Genomic DNA, 25,483 nt, shown 5'->3' on the forward strand with positions numbered 1-25,483 from the left:
AGAGCATTAATATGCTAATGGACGGAGTGAATGCACAACAGGCCCACTGACCAGGCTAATCACTAGTGGACACACACTGCAGTTAATCCCTCACGCAGCACTCACACTCACGTACTCACACACACACACACACACACACACATTAACAGTCTGTCACATAATGGAGCGCCAGTGCAGGGAAAAAGCAGTTATATAAATATATATATTTTTTTGTCCATATAATATGAACTCATTCACTGCCATTGACGGATATAGTCGTCAAAAAGTACATTCATTTTATTTGGGAGCGGTCCATTTTTGCAATGTTTGCTTCTTTGATGTGATTCAATATGAGGAGAACTTTTAATTGACTGTTTTTTTTTAAAAGTTAAAGTCAAAGATACATTTTTACTTCATTTATCAAATATTTGATTGATCTATCTCACTAGCGGAAGAAGTAACTTGCTCGTTTGGGTGAGGTGACTCCACGACATGTTAAGAATTTGAGTGAATAAAAAAAAAACAGGCTCATCCGCACAAAATGTGTTGTCTTTCATTTCACGTGATGTCACGCGTTGCATCCATCACAACAATAAAAGACACTTTATGCATGCTGTTTTTGCTACGTTTTAAGCTCTAATTTTTTTTTATTTTGACCTTTTCCCCTCGTTGGACATAGGAGTCAATATGTGTCGATGTTTCACGAATGTTTCCAAAGAGGACCCGAGGCGCGAGCATTTTAAGATGGTGAAGTCGTAAAAGAAAGACTTGGATTTGGGAAATACTTTTTGGCGTCTGGAAAAGTCACTTTTATACCCCCTCAAAAAAATCACATCGGTAGGACATATTTTCTTTTAGTTACCACTGCTTCGCCGTGGAGTTTTGGCTGCAAATATTGAACATGTTTCATATTTAAGACAGCTTTGAGACATTTTTATTAGGACAAACACACCTGAGATATCGGCATGAACTTAAAAGATAGTTTGCCGTTTGACGTCCTTGGTAGGAAGAAGAAAAATCTGAACAAAACAGCCCAATTGTCTTTATGTGTGACCTGAAGTATCGGTGGATGGTATCAGCCGCAATCACGAGACTCATACTATCAACTGTACTTGGCCATCCCTGGTCATTACATCATGTTTTTAGAGATATTATTACAATAAGTGGTGTTATATTTTATCATTAAAACACGCATAACAACATTTTTGTTGCTTTTGGGGGTGATGAGGTTTAGAAGGGATTAAAGGCAATCCCATTCATCACAGTGGAGAAAACGTGCTTTGAGATGCAAGTGTTTTAAATTACGAGCGTGCTCACGGAACAAATGTCACTCGTATCTCAGTTATGTTGAAACTGCAGCCAGCAGTGCAGTTGAGGCTCCAGCACCGCCGTCACCATGTTTTCATCCTGGCTGGGGGAGGGTGAGCTGTCAGCGGGCCAAAGTGTGTGCGCTGTGCTGGAGGTGGTGGCGAGTGGAGGAGGGGGGGTGGCAGACAGACACTCGGGGCCTAGTCGGCAACATTCATGTGAGGAAGCTGCTTGACTAAATGTCAGTAATCCGTATTTATTTTTGCCCAGTTTGCGACATTCACCTTCCCTCGTGTGTTTGCGACGCAAACACTTTAGCTTCCGAGTTAGCTTGTTAGCTAAGTCGCATCCACGTTAGCACCTAGCTAACGCTGCTAGCATGGCTGAGCGCCTCGCTTGCTTTGCCGACTTTGGAGGCTAAAGGCGCATTTTGGGGGGGGATTATGACGATACACACCACCACGCACCCGTTAACCGTGTTTTCTGGCCACCCATATAAGAAAAGGTTTGTCTCGGTCGAAGGTAAAGACGTTCGAAGTGCGAGCTAACATTGAAGCTAATTGGATGCTAGCTTCAGATAAACACCGAAACTAAATGTTTTGTTTTTTTTAGTTTATTATTGATGGCAACCTAAACAAACCCTGTAAATCTTAGTAACGCGCCTAAATGCGTTTCGTGTATAATTCAAGTCGCTTTTGCAAGTTTTTTGGTTCCTTGCTTAAAACAAGCCGGCGTATGCCGAACAGCTGTTTGTTTTCGCAAATTTTATTTAAAAGGACAACAAATTCAGTAAATATTTACAATCTAGTGTCTTGGACTTGAACACCGAATACAAAGGAGCCTTTGGAAGACGCTCATTGCTGTTTTATGTGTTTATTTTCGTCTATTGTAGCCTCCCATTTGGCAGCTAATGCATCCTCCCTTTTGCATGTGTTGGGATTTCAGAGCAGTTTTTGGTTCCCCCAAAGCAGCTCCGGCCCGGGCCGCAGTCCGCGGTCTCGAGTTTGACGGCGGGCTGTAGACGAGGAGGTTCGACGGTGTGCAGCGGCCAGTGAGTCCCGAGGAAAGCCGCAAACAGCAGCACCATGGGAGACAGTCGAGGTGAGAATCAAGGCATGGCGAGCTGCAACTAAAGTGCCACGCACCCTATGGAGAAACGGAAATGATTTTTTTTTTTTTATCTCATCAAGTGCCAAGAATATGTTTTGTATGCAACCAACGCCTGTAAAACTGCTGTCAGAACTCCGATGGAGAAAAGTGTTGTTTATGCAACATGATCTGACTGTTGTGATGTCTCATTAACACATTGATGCTGGTCCACATCTTAGCACGTCACAGCAATCTCCCTCACCATCCAAGTGTGCTCCCTAGTGGTTGTGAGCAGGATGGGGATAGGAAAGTGCAGAATAGTTTTATCTTGTTCTATAATTTAAAACAAATCTGATCCATAGAGAGCCTTGTTTCCTAAATTGGCAGGACATACTGCCATCTGGTGGAAGAGCGTTTCCCTTCCATGCTTATTTGTTAAAAAAAAACCATTCAGACCAATTAGGTTGAATTGAATATTCTACATGTGAATGTCTCTTTTGGCACACGAACGTAGTGCGGCAGAGTGGTTGGTAATCACTAATTTATGCGTCCAAAATGCTTCTCACCAGATTCCCGAAGTCCAGACAGTTCGTCGGTGTCCTCCCCGCCGTCAGGCCAGCGCTCACCACCTTTGGTACCTTCGGCGGCGGCGTCCATGACCTCCCTGCCTCCTATCTCCAGCGCCGGCGTCAACAGCCCCATCAGTAGCATCGGTTCCCCTTTTTCGGTCATCAGCTCCTCGCTGGGCTCCCCCTGCTTGCCGGGAACGCCGTCGGTCGGCTACGGTCCCATCAGCAGTCCACAAGTAAGATCCTGTTTCCATTTAAGTGTTTCCATATTTTAAGCAAGCTATGTTTACTTCTTTTCAGAAATCTTGCAAAGTCAACATTTCCTCATCGATTGGGAGATTCTGCTTAAATTATGTAACATCTTCCAAGTTTCATTGCTTTATTTACGAATCGTCATCTTCTGCTGTGCTTCATTCAGATCAACTCCACAGTTTCCATGTCAGGACTTCACACGGTGAGCAGCTCAGATGACGTCAAACCTCCGATAGGTCTGAAGCTGTCGGCGCACAGCCCGGGCCCGATGCTTTCCCAGAAACGCCTTTGTTCCATCTGCGGCGACCGATCCTCTGGTGACGAATCCTTACTTCTTTCCTCTTCGGCTCACAAAAACCGTGTTGATCTGGAATTTTTCAACATTTTGTGACGTTAATAGAAATTAACAACCAATGAAAACGGACTGTTAATTATGTATAATAACATTATTTCAGAGTGCCCAAACTGTGGGCCGGGGGCCATTTGTGTCCTGCCAAGTGGCACATTTATTTACTAAAAAAAAAAATTCTGACTGTATGTTTTGTTTGGTTCTCCCACCAGGAAAGCACTACGGCGTTTACAGCTGCGAGGGCTGCAAAGGCTTCTTTAAGCGGACGGTGCGTAAAGACCTGACCTACACCTGCCGAGACAACAAGGACTGCATGGTAGACAAGAGGCAGAGGAACCGCTGCCAATACTGCCGCTACCAGAAGTGCCTGGCCATGGGCATGAAGAGAGAAGGTAAGCGCGCAAGAAAATCCACAAGAAGGAAAAGTGCAAGTGATTGTGCCATTAGAAAGACGGGCTGAAGGATTTTGAAAAAATAAAAATAATAATTGCCATTTAATATGCGTTTACTTTTGGTCACGAACGACTCGTACGTCGCGGCGCCACTTTAAGTTGAACTTTGAGACTTAAATATCGACTGGGTGAGATTTTGAGTCCCAAACTCATTGGCAGATGGCGTTTTCTCAGTCGCCATAGCAACGCTTCACGGATTCTCCAATTTGAGCCGAGTCGGAGGCATGAAAGAAGCCCCACGTCCACTTTTCACTTTCAAACGCGACCTAACTAGAGTGTGTGTTGTAAATGATTGAGTCGGGGCTGCCGGGGGGATAAAGCAGCAGTGGTGGTGGAGGGGGACATGGGGGTGGCTAAGCTTTGCAAACACTAACCCCCTTTCCCCCTCTGCTCCTCTTTTTGTTTCCTCTCGTCCTCCCTCTCCCTCCCCCTCTGCAGTGGCTAAGATGAGCGACAGATGTAAGGACAAGAGGGGGGGGGGGGGGGCGGGGGTGCGTGCTTGCGTGGGGGCAGTGATATGTTTTCATGCCTGGACTACAGTTTCCAGTTGTTGAAATTTGCCAAGTCGTGCGCCACACATTTTTGTGCACCTTTTGTCATGCCCTAAAATGTCACAAATGGCGCCAAACCTCAGTTTACAAGTGACACGCTTTAAGAACTTTTTGAGAAATGACTCGATTTGCTTAACAAGCACCCATTTGGAACATAGTTGAACTTGACTGTCAACCTAAACAAAACAAAGAGAATTACACCTGTATTTAAAACATCCCTTTGAATGGCCGCTAGCTTAATGCTAACGGAATGGCGACTTTGTAGCAGATTTATAATCTTAGAGGCACCAAATATTAGACAGACAATATAACAATACTCACAGGCATACATTCTTTATCATCTGCGAAAAATGACGAATGACTGCAGTCATGAAACTTTTCTTCGTTTTGTGTTCGAATGACTGTGTTATACTGCCCCCCGGTGGCCGAGGCATGCACACCAGAAAGAGCAAAAGGGCTGTAACGGGAAATCATAAAATTTATTAAGGGTGGCCTGAGTTACTCCAAGTGGGGTATCACTGTTGTGCTTCATCTTTGTCCGCTGTTATTTCCCTGCTTCTCCTGAATCCTGACCGTGATTCATCCTTTCTCACATCTCCCCAACCCAAACATTTTTTGATTTGATTTACTCCCCTGCGCTGTTGTTTGTTCACCCCCGCTCTCCCGTTCCTCAGCCGTTCAAGAGGAGCGCCAGAGGAACAAGGAGCGCGAGGGCGAGGTGGAGTCCACCAGCGTGGTCAACGAGGAGATGCCGGTGGAGAAGATTCTGGAGGCGGAGATGGCCGTTGAGCAGAAGACGGAGCTTCACGCCGACGGAAGTTCCGGAGGAAGCTCTGTGAGTTGACCCCTGACCGAAGGGATGGCGTTTGTCGTCTCGCGCGCTGTCGTCAGATGTTCATCTCCGCTCCTCCTCAGCCCAACGACCCCGTCACCAACATCTGCCAGGCGGCCGACAAGCAGCTCTTCACCCTGGTAGAGTGGGCCAAGCGGATCCCTCACTTCTCGGAGCTGCCCCTCGACGATCAGGTTATCTTGCTGCGCGCAGGTGTGTTTCATCACCAACATCTCGACTAGGGCTGAACTAAAAAAAAAAAAAATCAACATCGCATTGTCTCAATATTGAGGCAACAAAATTATTATTTTTCCAAAAATGGTTCGCCTCCAAAATGAAACATCCCGTCGACAGGTTGGAATGAGCTACTGATCGCCTCCTTCTCCCACCGCTCCATCTCGGTGAAGGACGGAATCTTACTGGCCACCGGCCTCCACGTGCACCGCAACAGTGCTCACAGCGCCGGCGTCGGCGCCATCTTTGACAGGTAGCCATCTCACACACACATCATTCAAATTTCCTACTGCCTCGCGTTCGACGTGGCAGTTTTATAGGTTCCCTTTTAGTTTTTCCGAGGTCCCATTCGAGCCAGTCCACCCACAGAGTACCTCGCAGGTAGATGCAGTCAGACGATTCGCATCCTTCTCCAAAGCCACCACGTGTGTTAGTCTCTGACGGCTTCACGCTGCCGGCGTCGTCACGTGACTTGCGCAGGAGGGTGACCGGCCGCACCTGCTGCCTTCGTTTGGCTGCCACTGCTTCCTTCCGTTCCGCCTTCGGCTGCTTACTCATACTTATTCTGCACACACACTCCATAATGAGGCTCTTTCGCAACCCGGAATAGTCAAGGGATGGCCGCCCGACGGTTACTAACGTCATGAAAGACTTTGTTTGTCAAAAAACGGCTGGCTGGTCTGGTGTTTCGTTTCGTTATAATTAGCGGACTGAAAATCCACTACGCCGATAATATTGCCCACCCAATCACAATGTGTCACTTCTCTGTTAATTACACAGTTCTTTTATCACCGCGCCTTTTTTTTGTTTAAAAAAGCTCCAAAACAAATGGCTCCAGTTTTTGTGGGAGTGACTAAAGAATTGAGTACACCCAATAAGAATGGACAAACGTCTGTCGTTCATTGTTCACCTTTACATTTGTCAAAAGTGCAAATGTTTTCTTTGTGTATGTCTCTATTCTATTTTTAAGGAGCTGCTTAATGTATGGAGCAGGAGTTCTCAAACTTTTCGGGTCCAGGGACACCATATGGGGGAAATATTTTACTTAAGACCCTTACATAAGCCGAAAGTTAGTTAAACATGGAAACCACATATGTACTGTCGTAGGAATTAAAAATAAATGAATAATTTTATTTTTATTTTTATTTAATTATTATTTTTTTTAATATGAGATGTAAGATAATCTTGGTCAGTATATATCCTAGGAAAAATATTTTTCCAAGATAAAGTCCCCATATTATAATATTGAAATTTTGAGTTTACCAAAAGAAGTAAATATTTTAACAAGTGAATTAAAAAACACAAATTAATTCTCTTAGATTTGAGGCTTTTGTTCTATAAAATATTTTGTTATTCTCTTGACTAAGACAAAAAAAAAACCAAGGACTGTATTCTTGAAAATAATTCACCTTTTGTCCTCAGAAAGAATAGAATTTCTTCTGTTTTGCCAAATTTATGCAGCAAAATTATTTTTTTAATCTTTCAATTTAATTAAATTTTTTTTGCGGACATATTAATTTAATTAAATTTTATTTATTAATTTATTTTTTGGGGGCCGGACGTCCCCAAGCTATGACTCACTGACCCCCGTGGTGTCCGTGGTGCCCAGTTTGAGAACCTCTGGTTTCAAGTTACTAAAGCGCCAAAAATCAAATGTGCATGTTTTATCCACTAAACGCTTTAAATAAGCGCGCCTACTGAGGCCCCCAAAACACTGACAAGTGTTCTAGCGATGTCACTGTGTAATAACACTGTAATAACACATTGTGATTGCATACACAGGGCGCACAATGCTGAGGTTGGGGCCATATTTGACAGGTAATTACGCCACGACACAAACACTTTCCTTGAACCCCTCCTCTGCGGTCCTCATTAAGAAAAAAAAAATCCCTAGCCATAAGACGGATCACAAACATAAATATGTGTGCTGTGCTTTTTTTGTGTGCTAAAAGCTCTTGTCATTGTTCTCAGGTTGATTTCATTTGAAGCTTTGGCTGACCTAACACCACTAAAAGCCAATGAGAGGGATTTGTGTACACACGGTAGCTTATAAAAAGTCCACACATTTTTGTACCGTTCAATAATCATCAGAACCTGCAACGATGCTCGCCGAGACAGCTCAAAAGTCTATAGGTCGGGGCTCTAATCAGTCATGGTCCCAGCGTGGATACTCTTGGTGACATTTTTTTTTTTTGGGTTTGGTGACGTGCGATGAGATTCTTCAGAAGAAAAATGACAGTTGGGAAACACAATTGGGGATTTTATTTAACTAAACCAGTGCGAGAGGCAGAGAAGGTTGAATAGTGCAAAGTGTTGAAGGCGGTGAAGGAAAAAAAAAAAGGTTCTCTTTGTCTGTTCTTCTTCTGTGCTCGTGTGCATGACTGATTTGTTTCTCGACCAATCAAACGCAAGCCTGTTGTCAGCGCTAATGTCAAAACTTTGCTCTTTTCGTCATGCATTGGTGATGTTTCGGCAGAAGCGTCCGCACTTCTGTGCGGCATCCAAACGCTTTTCACAACTGGCTTTGATGGACAGCGATGAGAGCATCTTCTTATCGGCTTCCTCCACTCTTCCTCTTCCTCCCCTCGACCCCGCCCCCCCATGCAGGGTTTTGACGGAGCTGGTGAGCAAGATGCGAGACATGCAGATGGACAAGACCGAGCTGGGCTGCCTACGCGCCATCATCCTCTTCAATCCAGGTACGTCGACGCAAACGAGACGAGCTGGCGGCCATGTCGACGTATTGCCCGAAGTGTCTCACTCCGTCTCTCGCTCTCTCTCACTCTGTGGCCTGAAGATGCCAAGGGCTTGTCCAACCCCAGCGAGGTGGAGCTGCTGCGAGAACGGGTGTATGCGTCTCTGGAGACTTACTGCAAGCAGAAGTACCCGGACCAGCAGGGCAGGTATGCGCCACTCAAATGAACCCCGAAAGCAAAGATTAACCGACAAAGACAATTGTAGGATTTTATTTTTTTTTTTTTAAATAAAGGTATGATACATATTTTTTTAATTTCATTATTATTCTTTAAAGCATTTAATTTTCTTGGCTCTCACTCGAAACTTTAGAACGTTAAAAACTTGAAACTTGGTCCTGACCGCATACCCGTCGCCGTCCGCTCCCTTCCTTAGGTTTGCCAAGCTGCTCCTGCGGTTGCCGGCGCTGCGCTCCATCGGCCTCAAGTGCCTGGAGCACCTGTTCTTCTTCAAGCTGATCGGCGACACGCCCATCGACACCTTCCTCATGGAGATGCTGGAGGCCCCCCACCAGCTCACCTAGACGAGCCGGCCGCCGCTCAGGAGGCCTCATTGCACAGCGGGCGCCGCTGCCCGCAGTCGGGCTCGTCAGGCTTCACTCTGTTCAACTGCAGCACCTGCTGGGCTTCAATGTTGCCCTCACACTTGTACACGCACACGCGCAGTTCAGCCGCTGTATCACACGCAGGTCTAACTTGCAGAGGCGACATGGTTTTAAAAATGCACTCATATCACCGTCTTTCTTGTACTCCGTGTTTCACCTCTTCTCAAGCACATATACAACCGACTATGCACATACATATGCATATATAAATATCTATAGGAGTGTGTATATGCGCATGTATGAGTGCTAAATGTCTTAATCATCAATGAGCCTTCATCTCAGAGCGCCTCTGTATCTTCGATCCGCTGGGTTCATTGACGGTTTTTCGCTTCCAATCAGGTGCGTAGCATTTCAATCAACTCCGCCGCCGCCACACCAGCGTGTCTCCTTATCGGCTTAATCCTGAAATGAATTATGAATATGCTTTGTATTTCCATGATCACGTCGAAACGTGTTTTTTTTTTTGGTTTCTATCTTGAAGTACTGTACTCATGAAATGAGAGCTTTTTTTTTCCAAGGCATTGAAAGCCAGGAAGGGTCTGGGAGCACTTTGAATGACTTTTAACGTTGTCCTTCCATCCCTGATGTGCGCACAGTGGGCTTTGTAAGACAAAAAAAAAAAGAAAAAAAGAATGACTTGAATTTCTCGTTTTTGTTTCTTTTTGATTTGATCCTCTGTTTCTTGTCTATTCTGGCAGTCGCTTGGCAGTTTGGCGAGCTTGAGGGAGTTGAGAGCTTCACGCCAGGCGGGGTCGCTTTCTCGTTTTTGTCGCCCCGACGACGTCCTTCGCCGGCGGTCGTTAATGCACTTTTGTGAGTCGTACCTGTGTGAACGTTTCCTCCGAACGGCCGCCGTCTCTGAGACAAGGTACTTTGTGTTGGCTTTCTCTTTCATCCCTCGCTGCCGCCCCGGTCGGGTTTAAACAGGTAAATGTGACCCCGGTTGCTGTTTGTGAGGCACACCGAGCTCAATGTGATGCTGAGCAATGACAATGATTTTTTTTTTTTGGGGGGGTTGCGGTGAAATGAGCTCGGTCGAAAAATTGTCATATTGCAATCTTCTATGCCACCCCCCCCGATTGATGACATCACCGGTCATGCATTCGACGCATGCAGCGAAGGACCGGTTTTGTCCTCCCACAATACACCCCCCGCCCCCCTGAATCTAATCAATGATTGTGCCCAAACTGCAGCTTTTGCACCCGCGCGTCCTTGAGTGGCACTTGACTTTTACTGTGATTCGTAGCAAGCGCAACTCCAAACGTGACCAGCAGTGTTTAATAATATTGCTATGGATTCATGAGAGTATTTCTCCAGTCATAAGTATTTTTATTTATTTTTTTCAGCGGCTCATTGGACAGGGAATGGGTGCTAAATATGATCAAACACGGACTTGCACACCGACATCAATGCAATCAATGCACAATATGCAAGTGCACAGCGAGACGGGCGGTGGAAATAGACAATTGCGTCGTCGAGAGTCCCAAAGCGTCCTCTCAAAGAGGATCTTGGTGTCTTGGACGTTACCTGTGAGACAGGTGAATCTTTTTCAGTGTTTGGCTTTTCTCTTCTGGCGTGCGAGTTGCCGCGGTGAAGACATCGAGTTTGCGTCAAGTGCAGGGGTGGGCAAGCTACGCACGGCCGCCGCTTTGGTCTTCAATGCAGCCCACGAAAGTGGTTGGTTAAAATGTATTTTGTATTACTGGTAGATTATCTCGTTCCTTTTTTTATTGCTTTTGAGTTGATTTTCTAAATTGGATTATGATTGTATTATTTGTTTAGAAATTCGAAATAAATTAGTTATAAAGACAATAACATTACTGAATTATTTTATTGAAATTTATTTGTTGCCGTCCTTTAACGTATAATTTATTAATAAAATAACGTTTAAAAAATCATATCTCATTAAATAATTATCCTATTAATTTATTGTAATTAAACACAGTGGTAAAAAACATGTTTACATTTTATAACAGTATTATTAAAAAATACAATTTATAAACTTTTACTATTTTTTTTTAAAATCAATTGTGGCCCTCGAGCACAAAAGGTTGCCCACCCCTGGTTTAGAGGATGATTTATTTATTTTATTTTTTTTTAAATGTTCTTTTCGGAAGTGAACCCCAAAATTTTATTTTTAACGCGGCAATGCAGATGCTCGTTTGTGCGAGCCGTCGCATCTTTGGCGTGATTGGCAGCTCACTGCGTCCGCCCTCCAGAAGCTTCCCCGGCAGACGCTGCACTCAGCTGCTGTCGATTCGTCCACGTGTTGGCCTTAAATGCTAATCTTTCTGCAACTTGGACTTTTACCAAAAGATTCATTGAGCCACTGAGAAATAGTGTGCCACAACAATGAGGCAGAAATTGTGGTTATCTTCAAATTTAGCAGTTTTCTAGATTGGCCCAGGTCAGTGTCGAAAAAATCCAAATTGAAACCGAACCCTGTTCTCAGTTTCTCAATTGCGGTGTCGGAGAACGGGATCTGTTACATTAGTGCGTCTCAATCTTGGAATCCGCTGCATGTCATGACGCTTCCCCCGCCGCGTTGACGCGCGTTTCCGTTCTTCCAAATTGCGTCGAAGTTTAACGCACAGTCCCGACGGTGATACGAGGCCGAGCGAGTGCGTTGTTGGGCGAATACGAAGGCGTGATGGGTGCGAGCTTGACTGCTTTATTTGTGGAATCCGGCCCTCTACCTTCATCCCTTCTGCCTCTGCTGCTTTTTTGAAAATGAATTAAGGAACCTTCCAATGAAGTGTGTGCGGAAGAGGCGCATTCGTATGATTTATTTTTTTTTCTTTTAATTGAAGGGTGTGAAGCTTTCTGGGTGATAATGCGCTCACATTATGGGACAACCGCGTCTGCAAGGGTTCTCAAACTTTGAACCCCTACAGCATTGTTTGTCATGGCCAAGCGCATGTTTTGTTACATTTGGAGATACTGTTTGATAGAAAGCGTGCGTTTAAAAAAATACTATAAAAATAGAAGCGAGGCTATGACTGACGTTTACGCGACCCCCCCACCGCTCGGGTGATGAGCCTAGCTGTCGTGACCTAATGAAGGGGTCTCTCATTGGCATAGAATGGCACCTGGTGTGTGTGAATATCTGGCCTCAAAGTACTGTGGGTGAAATTAAAAGTCTACACACCCCAGTTCAAATGTTCCGTTTTTGTGATTTAAAAAAAAAAAAATACTCAACCTGGAATCAATCATATTCCAAACTCATGTTGCGTAGGAGTCAGCTCATGCACCACTGATCTTGGTCTCAGTTCTCTAATCGCAAAAACCTAGCTGTCAAACCGGGGTGTGTAGACTTTTTCTATCCACAGTAGGACCGGCATTTGGAGTCCATCATGGTGCTTAACCTGCAGTGCGTTGGTGCTTTTTTTCCCCCTACAAACCACTGCACCTTTTTGTGTGTTGGGCTCACGTCACACGGCCAGTGCGGGTGTCACTTTCTTTCCCCGGGAAGGGTAAAAGTGCGCCCGGAAGGCAGCTTTGTCCTCATGTGGACAACTCTGAGCCGGAGGGATGGGTCGCTCTGTTTTAGGAGGTCAAGGCTGCAATGGTGGGCGTTTTGAAGGTCAACAAAAAGAGGAAACTGAAAAGAAACTCGTTAATATTTTACTCTGCTAAAACAAAATTCACTCTTTGTTTGTGTTTATTTGCCGTCACCTCCACGCGCTTCCAGCCTTTTGTTTATTACAAAGTATTAAACAAATTCATCAAGTGTCCAATCTAAATGGAACCTGTCCTTCTTGTTTTACTGTCCGTCTGTTCTTCGTCTTGTTTGTATATTTCTCCATCGTACACGTGGAGCCCCGTGACTATTGTGTGCTTTGGAGATTTGAAAGAAGAAAAATATGAAATATTGTTCTGTTTTTTTTTTTTTCTTTTCCCCAATCCCGGTCATTAATTCTGACTCTTGTTTCTGTTTGTTGTATTATGTATGAGTAAAGCTTTTAATACTGTACACCAACTGCTTTTCATTGCATTATTTCTCCCCTGGTCCACGACTCAGCCAGTCCAGCAGGACCCCCAGGACCTCAGCTGACCACTGTGCCGCTGCACTGCTAGCATTCAGCCACCAGAGGGAGCACTCACCTTTTTAGTCTGTCGTCATCTTTGAGCTCCTCTCAGCCAATGAGGAGGCGGCATACCTGTGCGACTCTGCCACACTTGCAGGAATGTGAGCTTGGTCAAACAGAGCTCCTCATCGTCCTGTCCTCGCGGCATCATTTGTTTTAGTTTACCAATGCTATGCACTCTCCTAATGGTCAAGTGTAAAATGTTAATTGTTGCAGAATGTTATAATAAAAAGTAATGTTTTTTTAGGGGCCTAAAATGTCATCTTGCGCCATTAGGAGTGCCAAGTGTGATGGTGAGGAAGATGTTTTGCTTCTGCACAATGGCGAGTCTGTTGAGGGCCTCGGGGCGGGGGGCACGTCTGCATGTCACCTGCGTGTCAGCAAGGCCAGGTAACGCAAGTCGCCCCACACGCAAGGACACGGTCAAACTCCCCGCAGGCCTCGAGAGTTTCACAAGCACTGAACACTCGTGCCGTGATCTTGTATTTATTTATTCCCCGACTGATTTGAAGCAATTCAATTCGTTGTCGCTGTTCTGATTCTAGTATTTGGATGTTAGATTTTTTTCCTGTCGATCATGAGTTGTCGTGTTAATGTAATCGGCCCAGGGCCTTTAGAATCAATCGCGTAGTAGTAAGCAAATTGTTTTCTTGTTTAGAAATGAGCTGTTTCGCTGATGTTAGCTTTTCCCGTGGCTTGACTGTCATTTAACTTCTGACTCCACTTTTTTTTTCCGGCTCCTCTTTATGCCCCTCCTCGTTGCTGCTTTTCCTTGCACTTGCTCTACCCGCTTGCTCGCCTCCTCGTTCCCCTTTCATATTCTGCCTCCTTACACCTAACGATAAATATCCCAAAGTCATAAAATTTCAAGATGGTGATATGATTTTCAGTCAGTCTCCATCCCTCGAGCTCTTTCAGCTGTAATGATATGACACGCGTCACTCGCTTGGCTGCACACGCAGCTAAACTGGGATGAGACGGACTTGAAGGGATGTAATTGCACATCGGACGGGGCGTCTGGTTTTTCTGCTGCTTTCTAATCCAGGGAAGACGACATCGTACGCCTGATGAGGCGTCTGTCGTTAGGCCCGAGTCCAGAATTTCACGAAGAACGGGCGTGTTCAAGTAACTCAATTACAGGCCTGGAAGTGAAACAGAACATCTTGTAGGAGACTGCGGGCCTAAATAATCTCTACATTTAATCCAGTATTTTTTTCTTCATCTAATCACGATATTTTCGGAAGCCTCATAGTGGATTTAATTGATTTAAATCAAATCCTATTTTTTTTTTCTATTGGCTGTTATAATTGAACTCATGAAGTCTGCCTGGCAAAAATTTCCTATTGCTTTAACTTCCCATATCGCATACTTACCAAAAGCGAAGAAATGCATCCGGCCTGGAATGCGAAGAGGAAAAGTGCAGGCTTTTTTTTTTTTTTTTTTCCTCAGTTTTGTTATTGTGAGTGTTGTTCATAAAAAAAGAAAACACCCTCGTTAAGGGAGCCAACCTCAAATGCACAGTTTATTTCAAGTCCTTTTTCCTTTTCCTGATCACACTTGTCAGCACTTTTTTTTTTCTTTTTTTTTTTTCTTCCTCCCCTCTACTGCGGCAATCAAGTTGGCTTCCGCTATTTGCGTTGGTGAAAACTGAACCGGTTATTTATTTATTTATTTTTTAAGTATCACAATCAATTTTCTCCACGGTTGGCCATGATTGATTTTGATCCTTGAATTAAAAAAAAAAAAAAAAAAAATTATTTATCAGAGATCCGATTATTGTGAGAAATTCTGAGCTTCTTTGAAAAGGCCATTTTGATCAGTCTTGATTCTACAAGATGTATGTTTAAAAAAAATAAAATAATAAATCACCCTGCTGTGGAGAAACTCTAAAAGCAAAAACCATGCCGCATGCTTGCAGGTGTCTTCATCGTACCCGCGGCTTCACGACGCCGCGCACAACGATGGACCTGCTCCCGCCTGCTTCCCGTCTCACAAAAGGCGCCACTGTTTCACCCCCTTACGTTTCCTCCGCTGGCACCCCTAGCCCCTTCCTCAACACCCCTGTGGTACATTCCCCCCCTGCTCCCCGGGTGCATTCCTGCCCGGGCCGCGGGCGGCAGAGAACTCTTCTCGGGTCATCCGCGCTAGCACACTGGAACCACTTTGCAAACGAACCCAGTCTTTGTTTTGGTGCCGTGCTTAAAAAAAAAAAAATCCTGGTTCAGTGTAGATTTGAGGTCCACTGATTGGCACGGAATTTGCCGGACGTGTCCACCATAACAGGATGCATCAAGGAGCCATGTCCAATATTGAAGAGGATGTCAGCGGTCGTCATTTGAAGCAGCCATTTTTAGGGGGACAAATTCCTTAAAATGAAGCTTTGGCCTATTTCAATCCATTTGAATCACTTTTAATGACTTCATGTTGATTGTCAGTTCTGTACAACATTTGTTTAGATGACGTGGCACCACGACCCCGCCCCCCTCGCCGCCATCATTTAAGTTGCACGTTGTGTGCTGCAGACGTCGCAAGCGCTGCGTTGGATGTCGCCAAGTGGCCAATCGCAAGGTCAGTTAGCGACGCTTCTGTCTGTCCGTCCACACGTCAACGGTTTTTGATCCTTCCTCTCTCCCCTCCCCTTTACCTCCGCGTGCTCCCTCCTGCCTTCGTCAATGGCCCTCATTCATTCCCTCTCACCCTCACTCAGCATGCCTTTGTGCCCCCCGGCCCCCACCCCAAACACACCACCACACACCCTCTTCCTCCTCTTAGGCCGGTACCTTTCCACGGATGCTTCATGCAGGCAAGACGCGCTTTTCCGAAATCGGGGTGACAATTTTTGGCACTCTATAGCGTGTGGCATTCGCAATCATTTACAGCCCATCAGAGTGAGCGTAGGCTGATGCCATTTCGTCGTTTTTAAAGTTCAGTGTGGACATGAGGAGAGGAAATGCAAATTTTTGGAATACAAAAATCTCAACGATTTTCCATCATTGTTTTAGCTTCAAAATAAAGTTCTGAGGTTCTAGTAGGCTTTTTCTGTCATGTTTCTGCTTGAGCTTTAGTTACCAGTTAGTATCACGCCACCCCACCTTCCAAAACGCTGGACCAAAAAAGTTTTTTTATATAGCCCAAAAATTCCTCTTGCTTATCGAGTGTATCTCGTTTTGAAGTCAATGTACTTCCTGCTAAAGTCAGTGCATGCTACGTGACAGAAATACGTACGTACGGTATTCGGAATATATTTTTATATCAGACTCTGCTGACTGCCGCATTTTCATACTAAATAAAAAAAAAAAAAACTCCTGGGCTCTCTTTGGCTCCCCCCCCTTCATGCCCCGTGTTCACCCATATTCAGTCCCCTCCCTCCCGCGTATTTGAGGTATGCGGCTTACTGGGCGTGTCCTGCGGCCGCCACCCGGAGTCACTGACCCGTTCTCCAGTCTAAAATTCCTTCTCTACCTGGCACCCCTCGGCCTCCGAGCTCAGCGTGCGAAACGCCGACGCTGCCTCTCTGCGTGACCCTCGCAGGTGTGAAAAGACCAAAACCCCGAAATCGCCCCCCCTCTAATGTTACCATTTCCTCCCTCCACCGTGATCTATTTTGGTGCGCTGCGGTGTGTGCGTGTGTACGTGCCCTGCCCAGTAAAGTACAGCCTTTTCAAAGAAGTCTGCAATATAACATGCCTGCTTTAGTTTAATTACAAGCTTCTACTTTTGGAGCACGGAGAGAGCGAGGGAGAAAGAGAGAGAGAGAGAGAGACGCCCTAGATCTGAGGTTTTCATCTCCTCGCTCGCCTGTCTCGCCTGTGCCCGTTTTCTCCCGCGCCAGCCGACAGCGTGAGGAATGATCTCATGGAAGAGTTCCCTTTCTTGTGGAAGCACCTGTCGCTCCCGAGGGATGTGCAGGAACTGACGTCCCATTTCCATTGCCGTGATGTCATGCAGCGTCTTGTGAAGGTTGCTATGGAAACCTGTGCCTTTTTAATTGGCCTGTCGCATATGCTCATAATCAAATTTGAACAAAGCTCACGTTGAAATGTTTTGAGATGTAGTTAAGAAAATTGAGCAAAAAAAAAAGAAAAGTCAGGAAAAGCCTACTTGAACAGCTGAACTTTATTTGGGGTTAATCAGAATCAGAAGCACATGCAAGAGGATATGCATACGCGTGCAACTTTTCTCTTTATATTTTATTTCCCCTTCAATTAACTTGTACAGGCCACGATTCAAAATTATGTATATATATTTTTTTTTCTCACAAAAACGTGGCATTTGGGTGTGTAGACTTTTTATATCAAAGTGAGGTTGGATTTTTGTGTCTTTGGAGAGCCGAGCGCCCACTTCCAGGTCTGGTCCAGCAGACCTCACGCTGGCTGATCTGGACCAGAACCAAACACCAAACTTTTAGACAAGAGACTTAGTTCTTAAAAAAAAAACAACTCATCATTGTTCACAATCCAGAAATTTCCTGCCTGTGCATTTTTTTTTTTTTTTTTTTTTTTGCGCTGACACAAAATCGGTTTGTTTCCTGCTCCCGACAACATCGAAATTCATATTTTTCTTCGTAATATGTAGGTATGAAAACCAAAGCAGCTTTTTTTATACATTCCTTGGCGATAATTGCTGGATGCAGCCGCTCAGATGATAGCTCGGGTTTGCAGCTGCTCGCGCTCCTTCGCCATCAAAAAGCTCAACAACTCCACCCTACATGGTCACATGGGGACGCCCCCCCCCCCCCCCCCCAAAGCTTCTTTCTTTTTCTATCTCTCTCTTTTCTCTCTCTTTCTACACAGACTAACTGACGAAGCGCAAAACGGAACCGCACATTGTCTTATCTCGTAAAATGAACACCCGGAAGCTTGAAGAGTTTGGTCGCACTTTGTGTGCGCAATATAATATTTCATGTGCAGAATTTCGAATTTCATGGCCCCAAAATATTTTGTGAGCATGTTACATCAAATTTGGGGCCCCACCCGAGTATGACAAGGCCAGCATTTATCATTCCTTGAACGTGTTGCCTTCTATCTCATTTGTGGACACAAGTTAATCTTTTGTGTGTGTGTAATATTTAATTTTCAATTTTGCATTTTGTGACACCAAATAATTATTTGATGGTATTTTATCCCCATTTTGTGGCAAAAAAAAAAAGCTAATTTGTGGCCATGAATTAACTTTCATGTGCACGATAATCCTGCCACAGACGAAAATGTAAACAAATGAAAAATAACTGCAATTAGGTGAAAGAGAAATAAAAAAATCAAATATGTGAAACTTTTACAACAGCATGAAAAAAAAATGCACTTGTTGCAGTGAAAGAGGAGGTGGGAAGCATCATGATGGATCGGTGTCACTTTGATCAAGCCCGTTGGGAAACGGATCCACGGCAGGCAGACCAATCAGCTCGCGAGCGGCTTGGAGGGGGGCGTGGTTTAAAGAGCGGACAAAGCTCCGGTTGGCCGACTTGAAGCTCGCGAGCATGTCCTTCGGGAGAGGTGATTTTAAAACCGTATAAAAACATTTTGGGAAAAAAAGATGAAATGCATAATAATCAACTGAATCTGTCTTTTTTTTTTTAATCCGTCTTCTTCTTTTCTAGAATCTTTCCGCCAGAACACACGGAACACACTTTCCTGTCTTTCACCCTCCCACATTGACTCTCTCCATCCGTCCCTCCCTCCCTCTCTCGCTCCCTCCCTCCACGCACACACTCTCACTCGGGTGGGAGAAAGTAAAGCGGGAAAGTGAGGGAAGGGTGTGAGAAAGCGCGAGCTTCCAGGTGTCTGTGCCCCGCACTTCGGCCGGCGGACTCCATGGAGCTTTAAGGGCTGCCCCTCAAAGACTTTTTTTTTTGCCCCCCCCTTGCCGTCACTTTGGTGGCTGTCTTCCTTCCTTCCTTTTTTTTTTTTTTTTAGTCTTGTCACCTCGCAGGAGGTTCAGTCGGCTGCCTCTCGTCGGCTGTCTTTCTGGGAGAGGACACGCTCGCATCCAGCAGCAGCCGCCGCCGCCGCTCCGCGCTCACTATGGATATTGCAGATTGCCCCTTCCGGAAGAAACGGAGGCCATGGAGCCCGGACCTGACCTCCGTCGCCCTGGTCGCCCTGGTGCTCGCGCTGTGCCAGAGCATCCCGGCGCAGGCAGGTAAGACCACCTGCATCCTGACTTCGAGTCTTTTTAACGTCTGTCCTCCATTTTATCGATTGTTTGCTTTTATAATTTATCTCCAGTTGAGTCCCGAGTACGTTAATGAACTTTAAACGAAACGAAAGGAGATTGGAAAGTGTGTGATAATCGATGCAAATCCATGAACAAGTACAACTGGGGGAGGGGGGGCTCTCATCTTGAACTCTGATTAAACACACAAAACACTTTAAAATGTGAATTTTTAGCAAGTGTCTTTAATTTAAAAATGGCTAAAAAAAAGCCAGTGTCTATATTTGCTGCCACATATTCACCGATTTTGCACGTGCCACACATCGCCTCCGCCTGAGCACCAGGGCGCCCATTGGTGCCTTCTGGTGCGCGTGCGCGCTGACGCCTGCGTCAATAATCGGAAGCAATGGCGGCCGTTTTCTCAATTATTACAAAAACCAAAAATCCAAATCAAATTTAGCACAATGTGTTATATTGTGACCCCCGCCAGCGCACTTCGCCCTCCCCTTGGGTGTGTTCTTTGGCCATGCGCGTCCATGTGGACTTTGCCGCTCATGAATGGCTTCTTATGGGACTTGGTGTGCAGGAGAAAGCGGCCAGTGTGCCTCGCGTGTGTGTTTACGCGTGCGTGAAAGCGCCTCTCTGTACGTTTGTTTGATAATGGCTGAGTGACGTCCACCCCCCCCCCCCCCCACTTCACAATCCTGCCCCCACCTTTTTCTTGTACCTGTGCCCCCCACCCTTCACCCCAGTGCAATTAGTCAGTCAATTGTATCACATGAGAGGACTCGGAACGTAACAACAGATTGTAATTAGTCATGCGAAAATTACAGTGCACTCCGCGTAGTTGCGGTTCGGCATTCACAAATTCTTCTCCCATTGTTGGATTCTTTTGGGATCCGAGCCCCTGTCATGATTTTTTTTTAACAGTCACTCTCCAATTTTGTGTGGTTATTTTATTTTATTTTTTTCTTATAATATTGTCCCCTATATATTTTCAAGGAGTATCAATTATTCAAACTAAATGTTTTTTTATAGATTTCATGGGGGGGAAATATTTGTTATTAATGTGTAATTATATATATATATGCCTAATTTTTTTATAGTTATTTCTTAACATTTTTGTCATTTTGTACGTTTTTTTTTTTTTGTTTAACCAAATGACACAGCAGATCACCTAACAGGACAATAAAATGTCGCCAACGTGACTGGAGGAGAGGTGTGTCAGTTGAGCAGAAGAGAAGGAGACGCATCTGAATAGAGGTTCTGTTCAAAGGAGAAACATTTTGTCCACATGGACGTGCCTCCTCCGTGCGGGTCCTTTTCAAAGCGCCAAATCGAGCTCCTCAAAGGACGCTCTGTGCCCCGTCTTCCTGGATAAACACAACACGGCCTCCTCTGAATGGAGCGTCTGTGAGGGTTCTCCTCCGCCTCCGGAATCATTTCTCCACCTCACCTTTCGTTGTCTATCCACAGTGCTAAGTCAACTTTCCTGGTCCGCACCAACCACCGAACGACATTGCTTTTGAAGCTTGCTCTCACGTTTTCACTTCCTCACACTTTTGCCCCCTTGTGCAAATGTTTGCGTTCTATGCGGCCTCAGACAATTCACCTCTCAAGTCATGTCAGGGGCTGTTAAATTCCGCAAGGCAAGCAAGGATGCACTCATTTGGCCACAAATGTATTTTTTTGGGGCGCACACATCGGACAATTCAAAATGTAAGCATCAGCAGTTTTAGCATCGAATGCGAACTGCCACACGTTTGCTTGTCCCTCCTGCGTTCCCAGCTGATCTGACCCCTCCTTTGACCCCCCCCACCCCCTCCCCTACTCAAAACCGCATCATCCCAGCAGGTTTGAGGGAACACATGGAGCGTCCGCCCACGCTTTTCGGCGGTTTTGAGCGTCGACGATCTAGGCGTCGCTCCACGGGGGCGCCATAATGATAGGCCGCGGTCTGTGGACTGGGCTATTCCTGCTCACTGTTATTTGGCGCGGCGCGGTGCGGGAGGCCAGCAGGGCCCTTTTCGTATGAAGTCCGTGGCACGTCATGTCTTTTCCAGACGTTGACACGCGTCGCGCAGTTTGGAAACAAATGTTCACAGCTGCGGTTCTGTGCCTTAATAATTGTTTTTGTGGCTAAACACAATCATTCAGAGGTCTCCCTATTTGGTGCGAGGTGTCATGAAGGGCACATTTTGGGATTTGTTGAAGTCACGATGAGGTTATGATTTTGCCCCACCACTAATGGCACTTGGATGGACAGATTATGGGAGGTTGATGGATGGATTCTGAATTGACGTGTAGATGAGAAAAAGATTATCGGAAGGGTCGATGATACGTACATGGATGGATGGAAGGATGGTGATAATTTTATTGCTCAATGATAGATAGTATCAAGACTGGACCGACCTTTGAGAGGCAGCACTGTACTTGTTGTGGAAGAAGATATAAATGAGGCTGGGCTAACTGTTAGCTCAGGGGTGGGAAAAGTACAGTTCACGGGCCAAAATTGGGCCCCCTCATTTCTATTATTCAGAGTCTGTCGCTTGGTCGAGGGTGTACCCCACGTCTCGTCGAAAGACAAACAATCATGTCACTTTTTAATGCTGGAGAAATATGTTTATAGATGTTTAGCCTCAACTGACACCCCTTCCACTGTTGTGCACCAAAACACACCGAGCTAGTAAACCTCCTGAACGTAGCCTAGACAAAAATTGCGGAGAGGAATTCTGGTGATAGACCCGTGAGTGCGGTCGCCATTCACGTTTGGTCCGAGTATCCTGCTGCGGGCCAACAGGTTCCATCCACTGCGGTGGTGTCCGCATCCACCCGGCGCTTCCAAAACGAGACTGTGGCCTCGCTGCCCCAAAACCGCACGAGACACCAGAGCGCCACTCATGCACGCGCACACACGCATCGTTCGAACACGCTTGGCGCAGTGAAACGTGGCAGGACATTTTGGACTCATGATGCCGTTAACTGCTATTTAATTTGCGCTAAAATAATCGGGGAAAAAAAATCTTGTATCTTAAACCAAATGCACGTCTAAATATAAATGTAAACGTATCTAATCTCGTTGCACACTTGAGTACAATGACAATAAAGGGATTTCTATTCTAATTTGCAATAAAAAGTGAAATACAACTGAACGGTACTTGGGCATTAATTCTTTCACTTACCACTTCAGGGAACCGTTTCATTACTTGTGCATTAGCTTTAGCTTTAAATTGATTTTGTTAGTTGATAGTAAGGTTGTTCCTCTCTCTGATCAGTAATCGCGTCCAATAATATAATTTTCCGCTGAATGTTATTGACTGTAAAATATTGGTATTTTTAATATTCCTAATTTTTAAAAGGGTCCTCTGCTATTTAACGATATAGACTCTTGTCTGTCGGTCTGCATTGTAGTCAAATAATGTTTAATAATTAGGAATAGGAGTCGCAAGCCGCCTTATTTCAAGTTTTGGGTACTCGTGACGTGGACTGTATCTCCTGTTAGCAAACTCCATAAATCCCAACCTGTACTTAACGGTCTCCCTCGTGTGGTCGGCGGATGGGCGGAAGCGACGGCTAAATCTGGAGCAAACGCTAACTTGTACCAAAATATTACTTCACTAGGAAAATGGCTCAAGAAGACACTATTATTTTTCTGGCACCGTGGGTTTGTTGTCCTCTTGTGGCATCTCGAATAGGTGGCGGGTTCACTGTAATCGTTTTAGAGGTAGCTACCTGCAGCCTTGGTGCGCTCCAGACTTTGTGAGTGTGTTAGTGTGTGTGTGTGTGTGGCAGCGGCCACACAATGCGGCAGTTGTGCATAGGTGAGAGGTCAGCGTGTCAGCTGGAGTGTGTGTCTGGTATTTGACACGGCCGTACCACTAGAGCAGGACCAGGAAAAGTATGCCACTTGATCTTTTTATTTTTTTTAATTAATTAATTAATTTTTTTTATCCGGCCCGCTGAGAAGTTACATTATTAAGATTCCTGTAATAGCCATTGTCGTAAAATTGGTTCGGTCAAATTTATTTCTTAATTAAAAAAAAAAAATGTTTAGTATTTATTAAAAAACTTTAAAATAATAGAATTTATATTTACATTGTTTATATTTAGATTTTTGGGAAATTAATTAATTGATATTTTTGGGACATGTGTTCACAGATTTAGTCCACTATTTTTTTTAAATAATTGGTTGATTAAAATAAGCAATTATATTTACATGTATTTATTCAATAATTTGTTATTTGATATATTGTAATTGGTAAAATAAAAAAAATAGTAAACCAAGCAAATGTATATATAATAATGGTTTATTAATTTGTTGCAATTAAAAGAAAAATACAAAAATAAATCTAGAGAGGTTTTTAATATTTTAATTAATTTTATTAAATGTGATTGTTATATATGATTTATGAAATATTGGTTAAAAATGTATTGTAAACAAAATAATAAATATTACTTACATAAATAGTCATAGGTATAATTAATATTTTTAATTCATTTTAATAAATAATTTAATACATTTATATTATTTGTAAAATTAAAAATATATAAATAATTTCTTGTATTCTGTAATATTAAATAATGGTAATAATAATAATCATTTATGTCGATAAACTGAAAAAAATATTACTGAAATAAACATACATGTGTTTTCACGTATGTTGGTGCATATATGTGTATACACGTGTATGTATATGGTTATTTTTAAGATATGCATATCGGGCCAGGGACGTGAGTTTGAGAACCACTGAATAGTGCGTCTTAATAAACGTCATTCCAGAGCCACTTTTTCCACCATTAAGATCATAACCGAGATTTTTCATGAACAACTCAGGCGCGTTTTGTCAAAACACACTGGAGCGAACTACGACGGCAGTACGGTGAGTGTGTGTACAGTATGTGTGTGTCTTCGTGGTAGGTGTGGCTGACGCCTGCTTCCTGTCCCAATGTGCGCGTGTAATTGGTCCGAGGGCGGCCATCTGTGAGCGCTTATGATGATGAGGAGGACAGAATGCAAAAACATTTTTTAAAAATTCAGATTGGTCCGCTTTCATCTTTGGGCCAGGTCGGGCGTGGGCTGGTGTGTTGTTTTAGCGGGCGTGATGGCGGCCCCGCTGCCAGGAAGGGCCTCGGCCTCACGTGAGCTGGAAACAGAGTGCCACATTGTACTGGTGCCGCTCGGGGCGGGGGGGGGGCTGCAAGTAGATCCTGCCATCACAGCACCACGCTGTCACTTGTGAAGCACCAAAACACACACACACACACACACACTCAGCAGAGCTCTGATCATGAATACCTCTGACGACGGCGTCACATGTTTGGAATGTCCTTCACTCCATTTCCCAAACCCTGCTGAGCCAAGTCACAAAATCTCATAGCACAGCACCCCCCAAAAAAAAAAGATTTGGGGGTTTGGGGTGGCCGACGCCCCCTCAGGCCCCACCTTTCGCACGCCACTGTTATTGGGAATCCCTCCTTCGGTCTGATGATGTCATCACCTGTAACCCAACTAGAAACTTCCCACCATGTCATTTTTCCTCTTCCTCTCACTGTGACACTTTTACTTTCTTCGGAAAAGTGTATAAAACATGAAAGCGGCCGCAATTTTTGACTCACTTGGACTGTTTGCGTTCCACCTCCGCAGTCCAGCTGACAGCTCCATGGCACACTTTTCTATTGACTTTAATTAGCTCATTTCTTCGTTGGCGCCAATGTTTGGGTTTGTGAAAGGAATCTTTGTCCCAGTGTTGGTGAAGACTTTCACTTTTTCCTCCGCTGGTTTGTCCTACACAATTGTTTGCACTCATTGTGTAAAATGTTCCTCTTTGCGAAGTGGCTCTCGACCTTTTTACACTGAGCACCGCTTCCCAAAATGTACTCTCCAAGTCCAGTGAATGATTAATTAACATAAGTAAAAATCATACCTGAATTTAAGTTTGAAAGCAAATTTACGACAAATGTCTGTGCCAGATGCCCAAAAAATGTTTGTTGTGGAAACGTTGATCCCTCCCCCGCAGACCCCGTGGACGTACTGAAGGCCATGCAGGTGACCACCCTCCCCGAGGGCGTGAAGAAAGTCCCGGGCTTCTGCACGTCCCGCCGCTCCAGCAACCCTGACCACGCCTACCGCATCAGCAAGAAGGCCCAGATCTCAGCCCCCACCAAGCAGCTCTTCTCAGGTAGCCGAAGCACTCGCCGCCATTTTAATATTTCAATCTTTTTTTCTCATCCAACAATCTGATTCCAGCCTCTATATTTGGAGACAGAAATGT

The 25,483-nt window shown here is 44.7% G+C and overlaps 2 protein-coding genes across 18 annotated transcripts in view; both read left to right on the forward strand.

Moving 5' to 3' along the window:
* The first annotated feature begins 1,387 nt into the window (after nucleotides 1-1,387).
* rxrba (retinoid x receptor, beta a) lies at nucleotides 1,388-12,946 on the forward strand. Of its 9 annotated transcripts, none has more exons than XM_088278738.1 (13): nucleotides 1,388-1,528; nucleotides 2,233-2,388; nucleotides 2,946-3,181; nucleotides 3,364-3,514; nucleotides 3,759-3,938; nucleotides 4,437-4,457; nucleotides 5,224-5,384; nucleotides 5,465-5,594; nucleotides 5,736-5,868; nucleotides 7,398-7,433; nucleotides 8,223-8,314; nucleotides 8,413-8,518; nucleotides 8,745-12,946. In XM_088278738.1, exons 2-13 carry the CDS (start codon nucleotides 2,373-2,375, stop codon nucleotides 8,890-8,892), a joined length of 1,410 nt encoding a protein of 469 aa, XP_088134864.1. In that variant the 5' UTR covers nucleotides 1,388-1,528; nucleotides 2,233-2,372; the 3' UTR covers nucleotides 8,893-12,946. The 9 variants fall into 9 exon arrangements, with proteins under 9 accessions (XP_088134864.1, XP_088134871.1, XP_088134870.1 ...); XM_088278739.1 differs by having other exon boundaries at nucleotides 1,399-1,505; nucleotides 8,745-9,618; XM_088278741.1 differs by having other exon boundaries at nucleotides 1,403-1,528; nucleotides 2,259-2,388; nucleotides 8,745-9,618.
* LOC148321689 (uncharacterized) overlaps nucleotides 9,544-25,483 on the forward strand; it is a 33,646-nt gene continuing 17,706 nt past the window's right edge. For 3 of the 9 annotated variants that reach the window (XM_088278728.1, XM_088278720.1, XM_088278727.1), the window contains exons 1-7: nucleotides 10,368-10,511; nucleotides 12,995-13,162; nucleotides 13,338-13,451; nucleotides 14,980-15,629; nucleotides 18,372-18,553; nucleotides 18,658-19,199; nucleotides 25,229-25,390. In XM_088278728.1, the coding sequence (XP_088134854.1) occupies nucleotides 19,082-19,199; nucleotides 25,229-25,390 (280 nt within the window). In that variant the 5' untranslated portion in view covers nucleotides 10,368-10,511; nucleotides 12,995-13,162; nucleotides 13,338-13,451; ... (1 more) ...; nucleotides 18,372-18,553; nucleotides 18,658-19,081. Of the gene's footprint in view, nucleotides 9,578-9,671; nucleotides 9,842-10,367; nucleotides 10,512-12,994; nucleotides 13,163-13,337; nucleotides 13,452-14,979; nucleotides 15,630-18,371; nucleotides 18,554-18,657; nucleotides 19,200-25,228; nucleotides 25,391-25,483 lie in introns of those variants that run through there. The other 6 variants (XM_088278726.1, XM_088278724.1, XM_088278722.1 and 3 more) reach the window with 6 other exon arrangements.

This window comes from Idiotropiscis lumnitzeri, chromosome 16 (genome assembly GCF_059441095.1).
Source record: "Idiotropiscis lumnitzeri isolate Australia: NSW breed Sydney's pygmy pipehorse chromosome 16, RoL_Ilum_1.0, whole genome shotgun sequence".
NCBI lineage: Eukaryota > Metazoa > Chordata > Actinopteri > Syngnathiformes > Syngnathidae > Idiotropiscis > Idiotropiscis lumnitzeri.